Genomic DNA, 24,229 nt, shown 5'->3' with positions numbered 1-24,229 from the left:
ATAGCCCAGGGACAGGCATATGACCTAAGCTGGGCTGATCAGAGTCTTTCCTGACACTTTCACAGACCTACTGAGAAAGAGGCACTCTCAACACCCATCTCTGCCTGATGCGGGAATAAAGCCCTCCTTAAAATAAAGCCAACCTGGAAGGCAGCATTAACAACCAGAAGGCGAAAGATGGACTCCAAGTGACATCAGCTGACTCCGGGATCCAATTTGGACTTCTCAATTACTTGAGCCCAGAGATTCCCTTTTGGGTTTGAGCCAGATTGAATTATATTTGTGTTCCTCCATACTCAGAGATGGTCACCCAAGGGGCAGACACAGAAGCAGCTGAGTCATCATACAAAGAGACAAACCAGTCTTGGGAAAAGAAAGAAAAGCAAAGCATTTCACAAGAAAGCCAACATTAAGAATTTTACAGAACGTAATAGAGCAGAACCTTGGAAGCAGAACCTCTGAAGAACAAATTAAGTTTGAGATAGTTTATAAGCACAGGCTAAGATTTATACACACAGAGCCATAACTACTCTGAGAGCAGAAAACATCTCAGTGCATGGGACAGGAAAACCTATACACACAGCATCAGCAGATCTGGAAATCAATTCCAGAACAGAACAAAGATACTTTTCTTTTAAAGAGTTTTTATTTATTTCTTTGACATACAGATCACAAGTAGGCAGGGAGGCAGGCAGAGAGATAGGGGGAAGCAGGCTCCCCACTGAGCACACAGCCTGATGCAGGGGCGGGGCGGGGGGGGGGGGCCTCAATCCCAGGACCCTGACCTGAGATCATGACCTGAGCCAAAGGCAGAGGCTTTAACCCACGGAGCCATCCCAAAGATACTTTTTTCTTGATTGACCATACCTGGCCAAGAACTCTCTGTGGCATCTTTAAGGGGAAAGAGACAGTGACTTTTGTAAGAACTACGCAGTATGCAAAATAGTTTGTTAAAAATGTTAATGCTTAAGTGTTTTCTCTAGTAAACTGTAGGGAGTTTTCATTTTAGGTAGTGGATTCAGCCATTACCAACAAATCCACTTTAATTTCATTAAGTTCCAATTTAAAATGCTCCTTTGGGCATGTTAGTGTATGGCAACCTAGTGGAGCTTGGCTTTTAAAATCAGGATTCAGACACCTAGATCAGGAGGAACTATTACTTTCAGAGGGCTGATTTCTGACTTCAGATGTCCTTTGCACATTCTTCTTGGGGGCCATTCCCAAATGCTCACCTGCTATAACAGAAGCACTCAATTCTTAGTTAAAAATACAGATTTGGAGGGGCGCCTGGGTGGCTCAGTGGGTTAAAGCCTCTGCCTTCGGCTCAGGTCATGATCCCGGGGTCCTGGGATCGAGACCCACATGGGGCTCTCTGCTCAGCGAGGAGCCTGCTTCCTCCTCTCTCTGCCTGCCTCTCTGCCTACTTGTGATCTCTGTCTGTCAAATAAAATAAATAAAATCTTAAAAAAAAATACAGATTTGGGGACCCCACTGCAACCCTTCTGGATCAGAACCTTTGGAAGTGAGGCTAAGTCTCTGTCTGCAAGAGGCTATCTAGGATATTCTCATGTACACCCAGTGTTGGGAATTACTGGGTGTTAGAGATCATCTAATGGCCTTGGAAGGGAGGGGAAAGGAACAAGAAGTGTCTGTTCCTAAAATTTTCACAGCAAAACCTGAGGATGTTCAAAAGCCTAATTCAGCAAAGAGCATATTTCAAAGGACACACATAAAAATGTGGCAAACACACTTGCTCAGTCCAGGGGACTGGACATGGCAATTAGTAATTAGTCTATCATCGAAATATCCCCTTCCTGCCCACCCTCCAATTTCCTACATATTGAAAATACAGGTTTAAAAAAAAAAAAAAGAAGAAAAAATACACCTCAAAATTCACACCTACCTTCGGAGATGAGCAACCCATGTCATTCATATTGTCCACTCTAACTGGACCTATTACAATACGAATAAAGAGCTCTCAGTTTCTTGGGGGACGATCCTCTCCTACCAGTGGCTCTGAAATTCACACTTCCTTATTGCATAATGGGGATGACACAGAAGATGGAACTTTCTAAATGTTCTGAAAGCTCTGTTCACCGGGCTGCCTCTCTGAGGTCACAGACTTCAGCCCCCTGGGGAGCTTCCCTGGTAGAAGAAGAAAGGGAAGCTACAGAATGAAGGGACAGCACTGGGGCTCTGCTGGGCTTTTCTGCTATGGTTCCCGCACCTCCTGGTCTGGGCAGTCTTCCCTTCCACTGAGCAGCTCCTCTCTTGGAACTTTTCCAGGAACACACCGAGTACACTGTAGAAAAACTGAAGCAGGGTTACATATTAATACAGAGAAGAGGGAGGAAAAACCCTACCAAACAATCCCCTGGCAGCCTGAGCTCTTCTCTCTCCTCTTCTTTGGGCTCTTTTAACACTGGAGGTGCTTGCTTACACCCAGGCTCTGGGGCTGTAACCAGGCTTCAGCGTCTGTTGCTAAGGAAGGAGGGGCCTTAGTTGTGCCCAGATACAAGACGGGGCTTGATTCAGCTGGTGTCTTCCTTTGCTGGAGTCCGGCCTGGCTGGGCAGCGGAAATTGCTGATGACAGAAGGGAAGATGGGAGGGTGTTCAGCAATGATCGGGCATGTGGAGGTGAGTGGCAATAAAAGACTGTGGCTTTGCTGAAGTCTAAAGGCAAACAGTGTGGTGGTTAAAGTCTTGGGCTGGGCAGAGCTAGGTTCAGATCCCACCTTTCCCATGAATTAGCTAAGCTGCTTGAGCAAGTTGTTAATCTCTCTGAAGTGTCCTTTTTAAACAGAAAATGGCAACCATGTGAGTACCCACCTCATAGGGTAGGTTTAAAGGTTAAGGAGATAATGTCTGTAAAACAATTCGCACATAGCAGGGGGATGGCCAACTTGCCCCAGTTTGCCTGGGATTTTCTGGGTTTTAACAGTGTAAGTCCTGCATCATGGGAAGCCCCTCAATCCTAGGCAAAGTGAGATGGTTTGGTCATCTGATACAGGACGCACTCTATAGATGTTGAGGCTAACGTAATCCTTATTATAAATACAGAAAAACACGTACCTTTGCACAGATGTGCACTCACAGGTTACAATATTATGGGCTGCCCAAACATTTAAAGCACGTGTTCCTTGGTCGCATTCAAAGTTCTCTCAAAACCAGTTTAGACTTACTGAGCTCTCTTGGGGTGCCATGCGTGCATATCTGTTATTTCATTCAATTTTTCTCCAGACTCCATGTTGTTCCCATTTTGTGTACGAGAAAATCAAAATCGAGCAAGATACAGAACTTTCCCCAGTTGATGCGAGTCCTAAGAAACACCGATCCAAGTCGAAGCCTGTCCTCATGACCCCAGTCCAGTGCTCTTTCCACAAAGGACCTGCCCAGAACACAAACATTTCTGAGATCCTACCCTGAGCCCTGCACAGCACCAAGTACTTCCCTTGCTCCTTTTTTCCTACTTCTTCCTCAAAGTTGGGCACTCCATACTTTCAAAATAACCTTGTACTTGCTCATCTCTTGTATTTGTAGTCTCTATCATCAGGCAAATAGGTAGAGGTGGGCTTTTAGGCGAACAGGCTTGAGCAATGGAATGCAGGCGGGGCCCACAGCAACCCCCTCGCTGTATACAGACAGGCCCCTCAGATGACCCAGAATATCCATAGGCTCTAACTAAACAATGGGCTACTTACAACCAGGCACAGTTACCAAAAAGGGGAGAATTCTGTCTGTCCCCACACCTCCCTCACCTTCCCCCTTTAAAAACAGCCCCCACCCACTGGCTCCTTGCAGACAGCCTCTCCTCTGCGATCCCCAGCCCACCTAGCCCTCCCTAGCAGTGTATTCAATAACCTGCTATCTCCTTTGTTTTGCTTCAGGTGAATTCTTTCAATGACTGTGCCATCAGCTTCCACCTGATCGTCACCCCATATTTGGGGGCCCCTATCCAATCAGATGCCATAATATATACAGTTTCAAGTAGCATCTGGAATAAATGAATTCGTGACAGGGTTTGAAACTTTGGTTTCGACAGAAATGGGGTTATAACCAGGCCTCCTATACAACGGGACATGAACCCAATGTCCCACCAAAACCAGCAGCTGTAACTCAACAAAGTGAATTAGTAGAAAGGGACCGGTAGGATGCTAATGAGCCTCATGACCCTGTGGGTGAGTAGCAGACATGTCTGCCTCTGAAAGTCAGTGTACTTTAAGTTAACCTGTGTTCAAAATAGAAAAACAATGATTATGGCTTTTATGTAGTTGAGCTATATGTATCTGCTGGCACCGTGCTAAGTACTTAATGAGCATCATCTTTCCAAATCTACCCAGTAACCCAGAAAATAAATAAAATTATTATCCCAAGTTTTATAGCTGAAGAAACTGAAGCACAGAGAGGTTAAGTAACCAGCCCATAGTCACTCAGCGAGGTTGGTGGCAAAGTTGGGATTTGAACCTGACTATGGAATCTGCTCCCCTGCTTTAACCAAAAACATACATATGGTCTGAAGAAAGGTAGAAATAAATAAAATAGCTACTAAGGAGAATGAAAATGCCATGCCCCCCCAACTCCAAATCTTGCCTACCTCATCTGCAACAGAATTATCTGACTTAACTTTCTATGTAATGATTCCCTAGAGGGATGCAGGCTTCAAGTCCCTCAATCCCTCAACTCCAAGTACACAGGGTTGCTAAATTAAACACTGGATACCCAGTAAAATTAGAATTTCAGGTAAACAACAAATAATTTTTTAGTGTGAGTATTCAATATTTGGGACATACTTACATTTGAAAAGTTATCTTCACTTTGAATTGGGTGTCCTGGATTTTTATTTGCTAAATCTGGCCATTTGGAGAGAAGAAGTCAGTTAGTCTGGGTTGTCCCCGTCTCTGTGATATTAACAGATTAGGGTCTCAATGTGTTGCTGGGAAATTTTCATACATTTCTTATTCAGAGCCCAGTGCTCCTTTCAGGTCTTTCCTAAGACCTGAAATGGTTGCTTAGCCAGAGTAAGTAACCTTTGAAAAGCATAGAAGAGGCTGCGTATGGCTTTATTTTATTGACCCATCAGTGGTTGCCAAGTCCTGATGATATGGAGAAAGCTAAGATCCCAGCCATCAGGGACCTCATAATATGGTGGGAAAGGCAGCCAACATAGAAGGAAAAAAGCAAAATCTGGCTGTCCCTGCAATGACAGAGGAGTGCAGTGTTGGGGTGGGGGGAGGAGGGATAGAGGATTCACAAAGACACCTCTAGATGGCACCCTTGAACAAAAATACCCGGGAAGGCCCCAGTTCAGCTTTCCAAGGAAGCAATGCCTGCCAGGTAAGGACAGTTGTAATGTTTTGTTCTAAAGGGGGGGGGGAAAAAAAAACCCACAACATTTTCTTAGGTGGGGTACCCATTATACTGCAGAACAAAATGCATGAAGCCACACTGTCTGAAACTTAAGAATCTAGGGACATTTGTCTATCCATGTCTTATCTCCACCAGTAGCTCCTCTTTTGCTCACTGTTGTGGGATTAGATGGGATCTCTTAGCTCCTTTTTACTATTATTGTCCTCAAGCTTATTCCTTTATCCACCAGCCTGTTTATTTCTAGAGATATTAGTTGGTAGAAGACTGCACCATTGAATCTTTTTTAATCCCTCCTATACTCCAGGTAGGTACTAAGTTCTTTACAGCTATTTTTGCATCCGTCCTCTCTAAAACCCTATGACTATTTCCCAGGCTGCTATGGACACAGGCCACAGAGGAAAGGGAGGTCCACAGAAGTCCCTGGATGAAAAATGCTTGAGAACGATGCAGTAGCAGGCCAATGCTCAGGCAATGCTCAGGTCTGTCATTTTACAGATGAAACCCTGGACCAGAGAGGTAACTTATCCAAGGTCACACAATAAGAGTCAGCCCTGAGATCAGGGCCCAGGGCTGTTGGAACCTCCCTCCCCCAGCCCACAGTCTATACCAGTGTTTTTGTTGTTGTTGTTTGTTTGTTTTTGTTTTTAGATTTATTTATTTGAGAGAGAGACAGGGAGGGGCAGGGGGAGAGGAAGAAGCAGACAAGCAGACCCCCCAAACCCGCGCCCCAGCCCCGCCACGGCCCTCACTGAGCAGGATGCCAGAAGCGGGGCTCAATCCCAGAACCCTGGGATTACTACCAGAGCCAAAGGCAGATGCTTAAGCAACTGGGGCACCTAGATGCCCCTATGGCAGTGGTTCTTAATAGGAAGATTGTGTCCTCACAGGACATTTGGCAATGTTTGGGGACATTTTTGGTTGTCACAACTGGGAGGAAGGGGATGACTCCTGGCATCTAGCGGGTCAAGGCCAGGGGTGCTGCTAAACTTTCTACAAAACACAGGGCAGCCCCTTCAATACAAAATTTCCTGGCCCCAAATGTCAATAGCGCTGCCATTGAGAAACCCTGCTCTATGGGACGGATATGAGCCAGGGAACATGTGTCGTCGGGCTCTGACGTGGAGCTGAGGGACTTGGGTTTAGACTTCTTCAATTATTAAAAAAACAAAACAAAACAACAACAACAAAACACAGAGGAAATAACCTAACCCATCTTTAAGGATCTCGCTGTTTCACGTTATCTGTGTGAGAAGTAATGGCTAAAACCTGCGGGTCAAGGCCATACCTCCTCCTCCGGTGTCCTGGGCTCCAGGAATGCTTCCAAAACAGGTGCCTCAGGTGTAGGTATTCAGGCAGGGGAAGCCCTAAATCGCTGCGCAAACCGGTGCTCCGAGGCCATTCCACCTGTCTCGGCGGTGGCCCGGGCACTCTCACTTCAAGCCAGGAGTGTAGGATGGGCCTCAGTTTCCTCATCTGTAAACTATTCATGGCCTGTCAGGGCGGCTTCAAAACGCCGAGGAGAGCTCGCTTTGCGGAGCGTGCAGCCGGAGGCCTCCGTGCCCCTCTGCCAGCTCCCCACAGCCGTGGGCGGGGAGAGCCAAATCCTGCGCGCGGGTAGGAGGTGCCGGCAGCCGAGGGGCGGAGGAAGGGGCGGGGAGGGGGAGGAGTAAGGGGCGGGGCGGGGCGGAGGAAGGGGCGGGGGGCGGAAGAAGAGGCGGGGCGGGGGCGGGGGAAGGATGCAGTCTGGGCGGGGCAGGAAACAGGCTCCAGCTCCCGCCCTTGCCCACGAGAGTTCCTCCCTTTTCTTCTTCCTTCTAGTTCCCCCACTCCCGCCTCACTCCTCTCCGCCTGCAGACCCCGGTCAGCGCGGCCGACAGGACCGGTGAGAGCTCGCAGCTTAGATGCTAGGGTACAGCATGCCCGGGCTGGCTAGACCCCCCTCGCGGGGAGGGGCAAATGGAGGGGCGCCGGGGCGTGGGTTGCGCGGGCAATGGATGTCCTGAGCTGTGGCCCTCAGCTCGCAGTTAAAAGGGAAGTCTTACCCCTTCGAGTCCACAAGACGGGCTAGGCGCGCACACCCTCACACACCCCACTAGATTTGGTAAAAAGGGTTGCCAACCCCATTCCATCCCCGAGACCCTGCCTCTTCTTGGAAAACCTGGAGGAGGAATCTCCCAACCCTGTCCCCAGGATTAATGAAAATAGGTACCTCTTTCCCACAGGACCCTCTTCTCTACCGAGGGACACCCCCTTCCCCGGTCACTGCAAAGAGGGGGCTCCAAGTTAACAAAGGTGGACTCTTCTCCCCAAATTAATGACTCCACTCCGGCGTGAACGCCCCTTTCTCAGCCTCCGTGCGCTCTCGTGCGGACCCTCTCTCCACAGCGTCCTTTCCTCTTCACCTCTGCCCCCTGGATACCTAGAAGCTGGGCGTCTGGAGGCTCCCCCTCGTGTCTTCGAAGGCCGAGAGACTGGAAGCAGATGGGGAAGGAAGGGCCTGGGTAGGCCCGAGCCGCCCAGCATTCCCTTCCCCCAGCAGGAGGTGCACCCCCTCTCCCTTCCAGCTGGAACGCCCCGCCCCGGGTGGACGTTAGTTAGCCCCGGGAGGGGCGGGATGGCCAGTGATCTCTGGAGTCAGCCTGGAGAGAGCAGAGAAGGCGGGGAACTTAAGGGTTGCCGCCTTGCCTCCAGAGACTTCTCAGTTCCTGTGGAGACCCCTCTGTAGAGTGAGTGACAAGGGGCTCTAGGGTTGGTAGCCAGGTGGTTGCATTTGACGGCTGTGGCATTGGCATTCTACCTAGGTTTGTCCCATCAGACTCCCCAAACCGGTCTGGGTGGCCCTTGGATTCCCTAGGTCTCCGGAGACCTGTAAGGGGAGCTGGGCTTGCATCTGCCTGCAGCAGAGATGAGATTAGGGGAGCTCCATCCTGGGAACATCCCAGATCCAAAGTTTGTCCCAGCTGTAGCTTCAAAGACAGAATATGGCTGTGGCGGGGTCAGTCCTTTCCGGACCAAAGGGTTCTTGGTTGACAAACAGGGTTGTAGCAGAGGCTCTCTAGCTGGGGTAATGAAAATGCACTTTAACCTGCATTCTAGACCCTATAGGTGTTAATAAAGTAACTCCTCCACCTTAACTCACATAATTGCCATGTTGTATAGTCAACATGGTAAACAGATGTCGGCATCACTCAGTTAAATTTTGGCCACTGTGATAGGATCTTTGAGGCTTTTTTACTATCGGTAGTCAGGAGATCGTTTGTAAGGAAGAGACAGTGTCCGGCCCTACAGCTGTTCTGGGAAATAGAAAATAAGAACAAGGGGCACCTGGGTGGCTCAGTGGGTTAAAGCCTCTGCCTTCAGCTCAGGTCATGATCCCAGGGTCCTGGGATCGAGCCCTCATCCGGCTGTCTGCTCCGCGGAGAGCCTGCTTCCTCCTCTCTCTCTGCCTGCTTCCCTGCCTACTTGTGATCTCTGTCTGTCAAATAAATAAATAAAATCTTAAAAAAATATATATATATTTGTTTATATGAAAATCTAACAAGGGTTAGAAAAAAAAAGATAATCTTACTGAACAAGTTGGTTTTATAATTGCATGAACTTAGGACAGTCCTGGAAATTAAAGGCTGTTGAGTCACAGAGTATGTGTGGCTTGGTCTGCCCTCGAGACACCCCACCCATTAAGAGGAGACTTACAAGTAAATAGAGAATGATTTATGTGGTTGGAAGCCAACCTGTACAGTGTGGGTAGTAAATAAAGAAATTGGCCACCATCACTGTTTAAGAAAGGCTTTCTGGGGAAAAGGCAATGGAACTTGAAATAGTGTATTCAGCTTTCTACTATATTCTTTGCAGCAGTTTGTCAGGCTAAAAAATAAACATAAGTCCCCAGAGATAGTACCATTAACATTTTGGTATTAAATAATCTCTATCTTCTAAGTCTTTTTACTATGGAATGTAAACATAAAATACATATTTTCCTGTAGCCATATGGGGAATCTTATAATTTTTTTCCCTTACCTTGAATGTATGTTCATGTCACTAACTAGATGTCCACATTATCATTTTAATAACTATGCTGAACACCATTTTATGAATTTATCATTATTTAACCAATTTCCTGCTAATGGGCAGTTAGCATCTTTCCAGTGTTTTGCTGTTTATACCATACATAGAATTGCACTGCACATCCTTTTTGTATGTTTTGTTATCCCTTTTTGATCATTCCCTTCAGATTCCTGGAAAATAAGTGGTTGGATGAAGGTGTGTGCACTTAGAAATTCTGATAGATATTGCCACGCCACCTTCCTCCTGCACACCTACCATCAATGTGTGAGGATAATGGAAGCTTTTGTTGAACTAGCTGGGTGAATACCACTAATGGTTCAAGATACTTTTTGTTTCACCAGTGACAGCAAGAGACTGGGTGACATGAGTGATTCGACTGCGCCCTGCCCTGGACAGTTTACCGGTAGAAGAATTAATCCCTAAAGGGACTGGAGTGGATTTCAGGATGGCAAAAGAGGAGCCTCTGAGTACTTCAAAGGACTTGAAGGAGCTGCAGAAGAAGCTATCTTTGTTGGTAGAGTCCATCCAGAATAACTCAAAGGTCAGTTTCCGATCAGGTTCTATAATGAAAAAATCCCCAAATAGCCCAGCTTAAAGACCCATAGAAGGTTATTTTTCTCTGAAGTAGGAGAAATTTGGAGGTAGGTCAGTAATCTTTGCAATTCACCATCCTGCCCTGGTGTCTATATTGTGATCTTCAAACTCATTGTCCAAGATGGCTGCTAAAGCATCAGCCATTGTATTCACATTCCAGGCAATAAGGGTAGAGGAGGGAAGGGGAGAAAGACTTAAAAGCCACCTCTAATTTAAGATGACTTCCTGGAAGTCACACACACAGCATTTTCAATTCTATCTCATAGACTAAAATTTTGTGTGTCTCCCCTTGCATTAAATGCGGTTCTTTAGCTGGTTAGCGAGGGTGGGTCTCAGTCTATGCCACAGATACCAGCCTTGTTTGGTTTTGTTGTGTTGTTAATTTTCCCCTGTTACCCTGAGACTGAGGGGGGCTAAAGCCTACTTTAAAATTTGAGTCCAGTTTTCCGCTAGAAACCCAGCATCCAATAGAAGTACGATATGAGCCACATATGTAATTTAAAATTTTCTAGTAGCCCCATTTAAAATGTGAAAAGCGGGTGAAATTAATTTTAATAATGTGTTTTATTTAGCCTAATAGATCTAAATATCATTTCAATATGTAATCCTTAAAAATGTCTAATGAAAAAAAGTTATGGAGATGTTCTTTATTCTTTTTTCATAGTACATCTTCAAAAATCCAGTGAGTATTTCACACTGAACAGTATATTTCCATTTGAATTAGCCACGTTTCAGGTGTTTAGTAGCCATTCAGTGACAGTGGGGCTTGAGATGGTATATTCTGCTTTCTTGAATTTCATCTTTCTTCTATATGTCATTCAGCATTTTGTCAAGGAAAACAGCTCTCAGAGATAATACTAACATTTTGTTGTATTTCCCTCTAGATATTTTTTTCCTGTATAGAATACCCATAAAATATATATGTGTTTATAACAAGATGAACTGGTTTGTGAACTGTTTTTTCTATCAGCACGGTTCCCCTTGGGTCTATTTGAAGAGACAGGACTTTGCAGTCTAGAGCAATATACTCCATGGAAATCTTTCCTGAACTCATCCCAAAATGCCTCTGGCCCTGTTTGTGGAGTTAGCAAGCTATTTTTAAATCAGCCAAGCAGCTTTCTAGTCAGCAGGCTGAGACTCTTGTTACTAAAAGTTAGCTTAGTAGGAAAGGGCCTCCTGCTCATCTCCTTGTGCATTTGGTTCTCATTAGATGTTTTAGTTATGTTCTCTGAGGTCACCGCAAACAACGGATTAGCAACTGCTGAACAATTTCTCCTAGGGGAACTACAGGATTAGGTTCTGGGCAAATTTCTGGTCACAGCATTTTCATCAGCTGATAAACATATAAACTGTTGTATGTATATTTCTGATTAAAGACAACTTAATTTAGTATATGTTGTTGATTCATCAACATTAAACTCCTGGCCAGTAGCACTCTAGCTAGCTCTTGCCTGAACGAAGCTTAGTAACACACACATTTTCTCTTAAGGCAGATCACACCCTTCTTACAGTGAAGAACACTAGACGGTACTTCTGCCATTTTAAATGGTGAAATTACCAACAAAAAATGTAAGATGTGAGAAGAGGTGGTACTAAACTTACCTTGGAAAGGACAGTTGTTTAAAGAGCTGAAATAAGAGCACTGCCTCGTATGACCTTAGCTGGGAGCATGTGTGTCAGGTGACTTAAGTTTGTCCATGCTCTGTACATGTTCTTGAAAGCACCACAGATACTGATTTCGGGGCCTCAAATAAATTTTGGTGAGTAGGTGAATTTGCAAATACAGAATCTTCAAGTAATAGGGATTTACGGTAAATTGATTAACCCTGATTGAGGAGTACTATATGCCAAGCACTGTGTTAGACATTTGGCATGTTTTATTTAAATTTATATCCACATTCTGAAGTAGACATTTCAAAGCATGTGACCTCTGCCTTCTTGGCATTTCTTTACTTTTTTGTCGTAGATTCTCAGTTATGGTCATTGGAATAGATTTGGACTGGATAGCTTCCAGGCCAGCTGACTCCCAGAGTGATGGGACAGATTATCAGCTGGCTAAGCCCTGATGTTCTTTGGATAGTCCTAAGGCAGAGCAGTTTCTTTTAAAATTTGTTATTATGTTAATCGTATTAATATGAGTTGTATTAACTCAGTAAATTAATATTGAGGAAAAGGGAAAGCAAATCACCTGTAAACCCATTAGTAACAAATCCACTGATGGTGATTACTATTATTATTAGGCACCTTCAGGATGTAACTTTCATATGTAGTGGTTGTAATTCTGACAGATATAGTCCTGTATTTTTATTTTGCTTGGTATTGCATATTGGTGTTTTTCCATATTGAATCTTAGGTCCTTAGAACAGTTGCTTGGTGATAGAACCTTCCATCAGATTGACAACCATAATTTATTTAAACATCCCCTTGTTTCCACGATATTTAGATGATTTCTTCCCCCAGATAATTTTTAACCTTTCCTTAGAGTTAATAGGCCCTAATTCCAGAAAAGACCAGATGGGCTTCCACACGAAGTGTTTGTGAAACAGCTCCATAATTTATTCTAGGAAGCCTCTGGAATGTCAAGTCTTCATTGACATAGGCTGAGAGAGTCAGAAAGCTGCTTGAAATAGCTTAAGCAGATGAATACTGAGACCTGCTGAGACTTTGGAGAAGTGGGAGGCTATCTTAGAAGCCAAGGGCTGGAAGTGAATCAGGGTCTGGCAGGTCACTGGGGTCAGATTTACTCTCAACACCCTCTCTTGGGCCATGTTTCTTCTGGTTGTAACTTTCCTTATGCATCAGCTTCATTCTCCTCCCTCTACAGCTTGGTTTTCTTGCTCTTCCATTCACATGAGCCATTGTGACTGCCCAGGCTGGCACCTTCAACTCCCATTGTCTCCCTCAGCTCCCAGCTGAAGCCCTCGAAGCGACTTGCTCTGGCAATACCTGATTCTTAGGATCAAGAATCTGTTTTGAGGCACCTGGGTGGCTCATTGGGTTAAAGCCTCTGCCTTTGGCTCAGGTCATGATCCTAGGTCCTGGGATCAAGCCCCACATCAGGCTCTCTGCTTAGCAGGGAGCCTGCTTCCTCCTCTATCTCTGCCTGCCTCTCTGCCTACTTGTGATCTCTGTCTGTCAAATAAATAAATATAATCTTAAAAAACAAAAAAAGAATCTGTTTGACCAAGTCACCTATGGCCAGGGAGGCAGCTGGACTGGGACTTTTCATTACATGGAGGGAAACATGGCTTCATGAGCCTGCCTCTGCTGTGGGAGGGAGCAGGGTTCCAAGAGGAGGGAAGATAAGGAACATGGGGTGGGCAGATGCCTCCTGATGGCATCCCCACCTGTGGCTTACCTATGACTAGTTTTGCTCCCATGCTTGACCCATCCTTCCACAAGGTTGCTCCCATGCTTGACCCATCCTTCCACAAGGGATGTTTTTGAATTACATCTCCGGCATCTTTGTGCCAACCCTGAATCTCATGCCAGGGGACACCCAAGCTGTGGTCTGGGAGATGTTAACACAGCACCTTGGAGTTGGCATTACCAGTTTTTTTTTGTTGTTGTTGTTTTTAAGATTTTATTTATTTATTTGAGGTAGGGGGAGAGCACAGAGGGAGAGTAAGTGGGAGAAACAGATTCCCCGCTAAGTGGAGAGCCTAATATGGACTCAGTCCCAGCATCCTCAGATCCCAGGATGCCTGAGCTAAAGGCAGACGCTTAACCAACTGAGCCACCCAGGCACCGTTACCGGGGGTTTTAAATAATCTTGATGCCTTCTTCCTCCTCCTGTCTGGTAGCAAGGGACAGTGGACACTGGTTGTCTTTTGCATTCTGACACCAGGGAATTGACCTGTCTCTTGAGTAGTTTCAGATGGACCCTTCATGTCTTTAAATACTGGCCACATTACTCCTACATTGGAACTTGCCATACTCATGTGAATTTTTAAAATAAATTGCCTTTGTCTGACCTTGGGCGAATTGCTTAGGTCACTGAATCTCCATCACCTCTTATCTCAAATAAGCAATGCCAGACTCATTGCTTTGTTGTGAGGATAATCTCAGAAGCTGTTCGAGAAGGCTGTAGCATGTAGCTTGGCACATAATGGTGCTCATCTATTCCAGCCTGGCATTCCTGAGTTCTTCAGCACAGTAACATACCTGTAAAATCCAGGTTGGATGACCTGTGTCTGCTTCCAGGATAGGGATGGAAAATTGCATTTCATGTTACTGTGTAATAAGCTGTCTTCCTTTCCATCCTTCCATTGTATCCCTCCCTGTTGCCATGAGAGTAAGAAGTTAATTGCTACGTTCTAGTTCCCTGGGTTTAAATAATGTTCCTGATTACCTGCTTCTGGGCATTGAAGGGAGAAATAAATGAGGCAATACATTGAAAGAACTTGAAACAGTGCTTGGCCCCTGAGTGTTTAATGAATGTTCTCTATTACTAGATGTGACTGAATCCTGTCCTTCTCTTCTATGACAGACTGGCCTGAGCAGGGAGGGCCCTCCTTCCTGAGGGAAGACAATTTCTACAATTAACTGCATCTTAAGTGGTCTCTGCATATCTGAATGACTTTCTATTTTTTTGGTTGTAGGGCCCAGACTCATGAGAGGCTAAGAGAAAAATAGATTTCTTGGGATCTGGAAGAACAGATCTGCTTTTCTCCTTTTGGATCCCCGTGCCCAACTGTCCCCAAGTGCTATTGATTTTTCTTTTGTCATTACACTTTCATATTCCCCAGCAGCCTAGATTTCGCCATCAGTATCTCTTCCTGACTTTCCGCAAATCTTTTTTTTTTTTTAATTTCTTTTCAGTGTAACAGTATTCATTTTTTTTGCACCACACCCAGTGCTCCATGCAATCTTTGCCCTTTCTAATACCCACCACCTGGTTCCCCCAACCTCCCATTCCCCCGCCCCTTCAAAACCCTCAGATTGTTTTTCAGAGTCCATAGTCTCTCATGATTCACCTCCCCTTCCAATTTCCCTCAACTCCTTTCTCTTCTCCATCTCCCCTTGTCCTCCATGCTATTTGTTATGCTCCACAAATAAGTGAAATCATATGATAATTGACTCTCTCTGCTTGACTTATTTCACTCAGCATAATCTCTTCCAGTCCCATCCATGTTGCTATGAAAGTTGGGTATTCATCCTTTCTGATGGAGGCATAATACTCCATAGTGTATATGGACCACATCTTCCTTATCCATTCATCCGTTGAAGGGCATCTTGGTTCTTTCCACAGTTTGGCGACCATGGCCATTGCTGCTATAAACATTGGGGTACAGATGGCCCTTCTTTTCACTCCATCTGTATCTTTGGGGTAAATACCCAGGAGTGCAATGGCAGAGTCATAGGGAAGCTCTATTTTTAATTTCATGAGGAATCTCCACACTGTTGTCCAAACTGGCTGCACCAACTTGCATACCCACCAACAGTGTAAGAGGGTTCCCCTTTCTCCACATCTTCTCCAACACATGTTGTTTCCTGTCTTGCTAATTTTGGCCATTCTAAGTGGTGTAAGGTGGTATCTCAATGTGGTTTTAATTTGAATCTCCCTGATGGCTAGTGGTGATGAACATTTTTTCATGTGTCTGATAGCCATTTATATGTCTTCATTGGAGAAGTGTCTGTTCATATCTTCTGCCCACTTTTTGATATGATTGTCTGTTTTGTGTGTGTTGAGTTTGAGGAGTTCTTTATAGATCCTGGATATCAACCTTTTGCCTGTACTGTCATTTGCAAATATCTTTTCCCATTCCGTGGGTTGCCTCTTTGTTTTGTTGACTGTTTCCTTTGCTGTACAGAAGCTTTTGATTTTGATGAAGTCCCAAAAGTTGATCTTTGCTTTTGTTTCCTTTGCCTTTGGAGACATATCTTGAAAGAAGTTGCTGTGGCTGATATCGAAGAGGTTACTGCCTATGTTCTCCTCTAGGATTCTGATGGATTCCTGTCTCACGTTGAGGTCTTTTATCCATTTTGAGTTTATCTTTGTGTACGGTGTAAGAGAATGGTCGAGTTTCATTCTTCTACATATAGCTGTCCAGTTTTCCCAGCACCATTTATTGAAGAGACTATCTTTTTCCACTGTATATTTTTTCCTGTTTTGTCAAAGATTATTTGCCCATAGAGTTGAGGGTCCATATCTGGGCTCTCTACTCTGTTCCACTGGTCTATGTGTCTGTTTTTATGCCAGTACCATGCTGTCTTGGTGATCACAGCTTTGTAGTAAAGCTTGAGATCAGGTAACATGATGCCCCCAGTTTTATTTTTGTTTTTCAACATTTCCTTAGCGATTCGGGGTCTCTTCGGATTCCATACAAATCTTCTTAATTGCCTTTTCACATGATGGCCATGTTTATATTTCTTAAATTAGTCCTTTGATTATATCGTAATCCTCAAATATCAACAGTTTATATTTTTATCAACAAATATCAACAGCTTATATTTTTCTAGGTAAAGGTTAAGCTTTAGTTAAAACTTAAAAGTTTAAACTTTAGTGCTTTGCAGTGGCAATAATAGGCAACCAGTGTAGGGAATTTAAAAATTTGCTAGTAGTCATATTAAAAAGCATGAAAAGAAAGAAGAAAAATTAAATTTAGCACTATATTTTATATAACCCAATATATCCAGAATAATATAATTTCAACCTGTAATATAAAAAATTAATGATGAGATAATTTACCTCTTTTAATATGCTTAGCACAAGTCTCAATTGATATACTAAATTTCCATTGAAAATATGTACTCTCTATTGAGATTTCATAAAACTTCCTTTCGAAAAATTTATTTGAAACATTCCTAACTTATGTGAAATGCAATTAAAAATATTCCAGTGACTGAAACATCTGTCAGTTTTTAAATATAAATTAAGTTGAAAATCTAGTTCATCAGTCACACTAGCTACACCTCAGGTATGCAGGGGACACATGTGGCTGCCGTGCTGGGGAGTCTGCGTGTAAACTCACAAGCCTGGCCTTTGAGCGTTCCAGCCTCATCTGCTCCCCACTGTGGTTACTGGGTGTCTTGACTATAACGGATCAGAGAGAACCGTTCAGTCTATCATAGGATACCTGGGTGGTTTTACTAAGAATATGTGTGGACTGGAGCCGGAAAGCAATCAAGACTTAAGACAACTCCAGGGACCAGCTCCCCCGCCCTGCACCCCCCACCCCCCGCCCTTCTTCAGCTGCCTTCACAGGAGTCTCACTGGGTTCTCACTGGAGATTCTCCTAAGGAGGCAATGATGAAGCCCCAAGACCAATGGCAGTGGCTTCTTGGAACGACAGCCTTTTTTAGTTAAGCAGCCTAAGCCCTGCACTTTGATCACCATCAACTTGAACTGTAAAACCCTCTTCTAGCTGGCCCCCCGATTCCCAGCATTGGAGTCATTAAGAGGCATCCGTGTTTTGGGTAGTGATACCTGTGATCACTGTAGCTTGAATTTCCTCTTCACTTCAGCTGCAGCCCTCTAAAGCCTTAAGGAACGAGACCCGGGAAGTTTGTGATGGGGAAAAGTTCTGGAATGATGGAACCTTTTAAGAGAACAGGAACTAACATGTCTGTAGTCAGGAGAGAGACAGAATGGGGCTTAAGAAGGGGGGGAAGCCCATCCTTGTGGATTTTCTAGGGTCAGCTCTGCATTAAAGCAGCCCTCCTCCCACTGAGCTAGATCCAGAAACTCTTTTGCCTGGTGAAGGAAGACAGCGTGTTCATTACATAAAGCTTGCAGTAATTATCAGGCTGTGGCCTGACTGCGGTATCCATTTTGACGACGTGAAAGCATTTTTTCCTAACCAGGTGGCAGCCCTTACCAGCATCTGACATTTAGAGTGAAGAGATTCAGCTTCGAATGCCTAGATTTTGCCACTTGGATACTGTGTGACTCTAGGCAAGTCCCATTGCTTCTCAGACTTTCATGTGTGTACAGATCACCTGGGGATCTCGTTAAAAACCAACACCTGATATAGCAGGTCTGGGGCAGGGCTTGAGATGTTGCACTTCTAACAAGCTCCCTGGTGATGCCAAGTAGCTAGGACTTAACCTCTCTGTGCCTCAGTGGCCTTGATGCTGAAAGCTCAGCCGTGGAGCAGGAGATCAACTGTGTGTACATTATACCCACGCACACACATGCTGAGGGTCTCTTGAGACGGTGTGTGTGAAGTGATAGAGCCATGACCAGGTCTTTCCTCCTTTCACAAGATTTGAGGTTGAGTGGGACCCTCAAACTTGCCACCTGTCTACAGCTGCCTTACGCAGTTGCCGGGGTGACTCATGTCTTGGGAGACTTCTTAGCATTGACTTGTTATGTTACCGATGAGCTGTCCAACTTCACAGCCTCTGGTTCGACTTCCTGCAGCTCAGATGGGGTTCCTGGGGTTCAGACATGGCATTCAGTCCTGGCTCTTTCTCCCCTGCCCGCAGGTGATTGCCTTTATGAAGTCTCCAGTGGGTCAGTACCTGGACAGGCATCCTTTCATGGCCCTCACCGTGCTGGTGTTTGTGGCTATGTCAGCCATTCCTGTTGGGTTCTTCCTGCTCATCGTGGTGCTTACCTCCCTGGCTGCTTTTGTGGGAGTCATTTTACTGGAAGGTATATCCTGTTCATCTCTTCACTGCCTCGGAAAATGTTTCAGTTGGGAGCACAGTATTTATTGGGTACCTGCCACTCTTATCAAATGCTCCTGTTCTTGAAAAGATCAACAGTGGCCAAGGCAGATTGTCAGTAGTTACAAGATGGACTTTGGTCTCCAGATTAGAATCGTACCTTCCCCAGTGCGATTTTGGACAATTTATTTACCCTCTCTGAACCTCAAAATCTTTATATATAAACTGAGGAAATAATAACACTGATTCAAAGTGTTGTGGTAGGGATTGAAGCTTAAAGCGAAATATTGAAATATTTAGCAGAGCCCGTGGCATAGAGTGACTTGTGCATGAATGGTAACAGAGTCCAATTATTCCACACCTTGTTATTGAACACCTGTTGCATGCCAGGTGTCTTGCCAGGCACTAATGTTCCCCCTCCTCCACCTTTCCTCCTGAGGTCACGCTGCCAAGAGTCACCTTCTCCCTTTGTTGCTAAGGTAAAATTACTGAGAAGGCAGATCTAATTGGCTCAGATTGCCTTTTCGTATCAGATCCAAATCACAAGACGCTGGCTATAGAGCTGGTTGCCATTGTTCCACTGGTTTCCCAGAGCCAAGAGCACCCAGAGTTGTTTCCTGCTCAGGGGACCATAGATAAGGCAGTTTGCTTCTGAAGGAGAAGGTGGGCATCATCGACGGATGAGTTAAATACAGCCTGTATTTAACTCATATTTCCTCCTCTTTTTTTTTTTAAGATTTTATTTATTTACTTGACACAGAGAGACATCACAAGTAGGCAGAGAAGCAGGCAGAGAGAGAGGAGGGAAGCAGGCTCCCCGCTGAGCAGAGAGCCTGATGTGGGGCTCAATCCCAGGACCCTGAGATCATGACCTGAGCCGAAGGCAGAGGCTTAACCCACTGAGTCACCCAGGCAAATCTGGATTTTTAGGGGAAATATCACTTAAAAAAAAAAATCTGAGTTAACTGTCATAAACATAGTGGCCTGGGGTCTGGCAGTTTTGTTTGTTTTAGCTGACTTCTAACTATGCTGTCCTCTAGGACTGGTCATCTCTGTCGGCGGCCTCTCACTACTTTGTGTCCTCTGTGGCTTGAGCTTCGTATCACTCGCCATGTCGGGGACAATCATAGTGTCCTACGTTGTGGCCTCCAGCCTTCTCAACTACTGGTTTCCTCCCAGGTAAATATATGTTAATGCAGTAATTTAATCTTTACCATTTAGGGGATTTTCATAAATACCACCCTGACCCTAGCTGGATGTCTAGAAGTAAAATTGTGAGAGGCCAGTGTTCTATATAGTTCCCTGTATACATCAGACATCAAGTGAGAATTGACAATGGAGTTTCAAACAAAATGCTGTCATCTTTCACCACACACAAGTAACTCATTTTGTTGTCGTGGCCATGCTATGAAGTAATTGTTACTGATTTTTTTTTTTTAAAGATGCCACTAAATTTACAAAACTTCAAAATAAGGCTTTTTTTTTTTTTTTTTTTTTTTTTTTTTTTGCGGGGGGCTACAAGAATAATGAGCCATTATTCCACTGACCGTGCACGTACCTCAGGGTCATACAGGGGGCCGTGAAGCTGCTATTCCCAATGTCCACCGTCATCCTCTTTGCTCTTTAGAATGTGAGTGTCTCACCACACTCGTGGTGACGGTTTGATGGTACGGATCTTATTCCTACGTTATGGCCCCTAATGCCAGCTACACCTCATCTGGAGCCTCCGCTGAAGGAACAGTCACTCTTTTAATGCTGGAGGGAAAACCAGCTGTGTTGGAATTACTGTATGACAGTATTTTTGTCTGTAATGGGCTGCCCTCCTAAGGGATTTTCAGAGATGATTTTTTTTTTTTTTAATGCTTGATTTTTATCTTTTTCTCTTTGTTGGATTTAGGATCTCGGTCTCAAGTGGGATGTAACTCCATTGTGCTTCCTTTAAGCTCTTGCTTAATTGATGACAGTGGCTAATACCCATCAAGTACTTGCTCTGTGCCAGGGACTCTGTTATGCACTTTCCAGGCCCTATCAGCTCACGGAATCCTCACAACCACCCTGTGAGGGGGGTACTAGCTCCATCCTATGGCGAGGGAAATGAAGCCAAGTCCCAAAGCAAAGTGTGGTAGAGAAGGGACTTAATGCAGGTCAGTTGACTCCAAAGCCTCTTAACCAAGATTCCAAGGGACTCCAGAACAGGCATCAGCAGACAATTTCTGTAAGGGGCTAGAGGATAAATATTTTAGGCTTTGTAGGCCATGTGGTCCATATTGTAGCTCTTCAACTCTGCTGCTGCAGCCAAAAAGCAACAGAGACAATAAGAAAACAAGTGAGCATGACTTTGTTCGAATAAAGCTTTATTTGCAAGAACAGGCAGCAAACTGCATTTGCCCCAAGGAATTTGCCAACCCTTGCTCTAAAAGAACCAATATCCTGAATTTTGCTTTTCTGTAGAGTAGCCCTTGAACTTTTTACCAAAATGTTATCCTGTGGTTACTCAGGTTAGAAAATAAAATGTGAGGTGGGTATAATTTAAAAATAGCTGAGGGCTGGTTGTCATAGGATTGCCTGGTTGATATCCCTGGAATTACATCCAACTTCTTAAAAATTGTTTGTTTGTTTGTTTGTTTTTTCAAGATTTTATTTATTTGAGAGAGGGAGAGAGGGATCGAGAGAATGAGTGGAGGGGCAGAAGGAGAAGCAGACTCCCCATAGAGCAAGGAGCCCGATGCAGGACTCGATCCCAGGACCCTAAGATCATGACCTGGGCTGAAGGCAGACGCTTAACCTCCTGAGCCACCCAGGCGCTCCCCCTTCCTAAAAATTGTTTTGACCACTGTCAGTCTTAAAGGAGTTAAAAGAAGAAATATGGGCTTAAATTTGGCTTATCAAAGCTGATGCTTCTGAGCCAAAATCTCTGCCTGCCTCTCAACCCGGCTGTGCTCTACCACAGGTGTACCAAAATCTGCATACCACCTGTTTCTCAATGAACAGGGGAAAAAGATTTCCAAGATTTGTCCTTGAGCTCCTTATACTCCCCTCCTCCTCCCAACCAAGGCACCTGGACCCACTGTTTTCACCAGGGCAGTGGTTCTCAAGCATTTTGTTCCTGGACACATTTTGCTTCTTACTGAGTCTTAAGGTTTTGTTCATGTGGTTTTAAACGTATCAGTAATTACTATAGTAGAAATTAACAACAAATTTGAAAAATGCTTATTTAAAAAGGGACAGTATTACCTGTTATATAAAAAACATCTTTATGAAAAGTAACTAGAGGCGCCTGGGTGGCTCAGTCAGTTAAGTGGCCGCCTTCGGCTCAGGTTATGATCCCAGGGTCCTGGGATCAAGACCCGCATTGGTCTCCCAGCTCAGTGGAGAGCCTGCTTCTCCCCCTCCTTCTACCTACAGCTCAGCTTACTTGTGCTCCCTCTCTCTCTGTCAAATAAATAAATAAAATCTTTAAAAGAAAAAAAAAGAAAAAGAACTATATTTTCCAATACAAAATGAAATGAGTGAGTGGCATTATTTTACATTTCACAAATATCTTTTTTTTTTTTTTTAAGATTTTATTCCTTTATTTGAGAGAGAGAGAAAGAATACACATAAGCCTGGATGCTGGAGGAACAGAGGGAGAAGGAGAAGCTGACTCCCCACTGAGCAGGGATCCTGACTCAGGTCTCAATCCCAGAACCCTGGGATCATGACACAAGCTGAAGGCAGACACTTAACCGAGTGAGCCACTCAGGCACCCCTGTATTTCACAAATATCTTTAATGTCTGCCTTAGTAGACATCAGCTGGGTTTTGAAGACCCAGCCTCACAAGGGTATGGGTGGCAAAGGGCAGAAAAGCTTTTTCAGATAACTGTGGATGTTCTTTAATAGTACACCAGAAACTCAATAAGTTGTCGTTTCTTTAAGGTTAATTGAAATGTGACCTTTTTGTACTTTGTTGCATTAACATATCCTGGTCTGTCTTATACTTTTTAAAGATCTTTTACCATACATGTTTTTGTAACTTCATGCTCTGCTCATTTGCAATACCCAAATTAGAATAGGGGGAAGGGGCCAGAATCCCTACCCCTAACCCAGTCACTTTAACCTCTTATGCCCTCAGTTTCCTCATCTCTAAAATAGGTGTAGCCTTAAATCTGGTGTGGTTGCAAGAAGCAGATAAACCAACAAAGAATGTCATATATTCAGCGTTGTGCACTTTGCACAGTAAAGCTCTTGAAAGAGGCCCTAGAGCTAACCATTTCTTCTTGTTACCAAACAGACCTGTGACACAACAAAACTCCAGTGGCGACTGTCAGCTGGCTATGAAGTCTGCAGACTTAGAGGGGCTCTACCAGGAATGACCGGCCCAGCGGAGCCAGAGCTTTTCCCAAGCACCTCTCGAAGGCTGTGGATCATACTCAGCCCTTGGGATTATGAGTCAGAAGGGGGTTAGGTGGTCAAGCACTACTTGGAAGTGTCCTCTAGCTTTTTCATGTATTCATAGGATCCCACAGGGGCCAGTTTGGGGCTCTTGTTGCTCTTGCAGGAGTCCTGTGGTTCTGTTGGTGGGCCCATCTTCCCAGGAGACTTAGCAGAGACTGGCAGTGGCTCTGCACTTCCTGGCCTGTGACCCGCCCTCCTCAGTATGCAGACTTGACCTTGGCCCAGTCCTGAGCCTCTATAGCCTGGCAGCTCCATCCCAAAGACTCAGATCTTGTGGCTGAGGGCCCAGTTTGGGGCAATTGTGGATTTTTTTTTTCTTTTTTCTTTTTTTCTTTCTTTCTTTTAGAAATGAGAGAAGCTGTTTATATCTTCACTTATTTGAAACATGGTGGGGACAGAGCAGAACAGAGCAAGCTCTTCTGCCTTATTAGCATTTTATCAGAGAAACCAGCACATTTGGCAATAATGGCTCCTCAGACAAAGTTGGAAAAGTTAACTATATGGCCAAGGGCACTTTTGAAAAAATCTAAAGATATGTGGAGTACTGTTAAGTGCCATTACTCTTTAAAATACTTGCACTTGATACATTTGTATTGTCTCGAAGAACGTGGCTTGTTAAGCCATTTCTGTAAAAAATCCTATGAAAATGCTTAAGGACTAAACAAGTTTTTAAAGTCCTGTGGGATTTCTCCTTCAGTGGTCTGCTGTGGCATTTTATTAAATATTTATTTGGATGAGCTTTTTTAATTTACTCTTTCTTTCACCCCCTAGACATCAGATCGCCTTATTACTTCTCGTTGATTTCATGGCAAATCCCAGGTAATAGGGCTCATGACAGACACTCCAACCAAAGTAGCTTTAATGGGCGGGTGGGGGCAAGAGGGGGAGTTCATTTCATTCCACTGAAAAGCCAGGGTGTAGATTTTCAGGCACTTCTGGATCCAGGGGCTCAGGCGGCATCTTGAGGCATCTCTCTCCCTTCATCCGTCAGCACTGCTTTCCTTGGGTGAGCTGCTTTTCCACTAAGGCCATGCACACGTGGAGGTCCCAGCAGCTCTGGCTGTAGGTCAGCCTCACGGTTAGCGCTCCACACCTGCACCAGTGAGGAAGCTGCTCTTGTCCAACAGCACAGGCCAATGATCTGGATTTGGCCC

General features: G+C 44.7%; 2 protein-coding genes across 12 annotated transcripts in view; one reads left to right on the top strand and one right to left on the bottom strand.

The window, feature by feature from the left end:
• The window catches only part of DNAH3 (dynein axonemal heavy chain 3), a 178,386-nt gene extending 171,403 nt beyond the window's left edge, over positions 1 to 6,983 (bottom strand). For 5 of the 8 annotated variants that reach the window (XM_032327121.1, XM_032327127.1, XM_032327124.1 and 2 more), the window contains exons 1-3: positions 6,654 to 6,983; positions 3,184 to 3,389; positions 1,904 to 2,313 (exon numbers count right to left, since the gene is read on the bottom strand). In XM_032327121.1, coding sequence (XP_032183012.1) covers positions 1,904 to 1,933 — 30 coding nt within the window. In that variant the 5' untranslated portion in view covers positions 1,934 to 2,313; positions 3,184 to 3,389; positions 6,654 to 6,983. Of the gene's footprint in view, positions 1 to 1,903; positions 2,314 to 3,183; positions 3,390 to 3,862; positions 3,996 to 6,653 lie in introns of all 8 variants that reach the window. The other 3 variants (XM_032327122.1, XM_032327125.1, XM_032327123.1) reach the window with 3 other exon arrangements.
• On the top strand, positions 2,558 to 23,814 carry TMEM159 (transmembrane protein 159). 4 transcript variants are annotated; one of them, XM_032327136.1, is made up of 5 exons: positions 2,558 to 2,638; positions 9,775 to 9,974; positions 18,458 to 18,626; positions 19,681 to 19,819; positions 22,912 to 23,814. In XM_032327136.1, exons 2-5 carry the CDS (start codon positions 9,879 to 9,881, stop codon positions 22,991 to 22,993), a joined length of 486 nt encoding a protein of 161 aa, XP_032183027.1. In that variant the 5' UTR covers positions 2,558 to 2,638; positions 9,775 to 9,878; the 3' UTR covers positions 22,994 to 23,814. The 4 variants fall into 4 exon arrangements, with proteins under 4 accessions (XP_032183027.1, XP_032183024.1, XP_032183026.1 ...); XM_032327133.1 differs by lacking the exon at positions 2,558 to 2,638 and adding an exon at positions 7,132 to 7,250; XM_032327135.1 differs by lacking the exon at positions 2,558 to 2,638 and adding an exon at positions 7,186 to 7,277.
• The last annotated feature ends 415 nt before the right edge of the window (positions 23,815 to 24,229 follow it).

The sequence above is a fragment of the Mustela erminea genome, chromosome 20 (genome assembly GCF_009829155.1).
Source record: "Mustela erminea isolate mMusErm1 chromosome 20, mMusErm1.Pri, whole genome shotgun sequence".
Lineage (NCBI taxonomy): Eukaryota > Metazoa > Chordata > Mammalia > Carnivora > Mustelidae > Mustela > Mustela erminea.
This window is presented reverse-complemented; position numbering and strand designations above follow the sequence as displayed.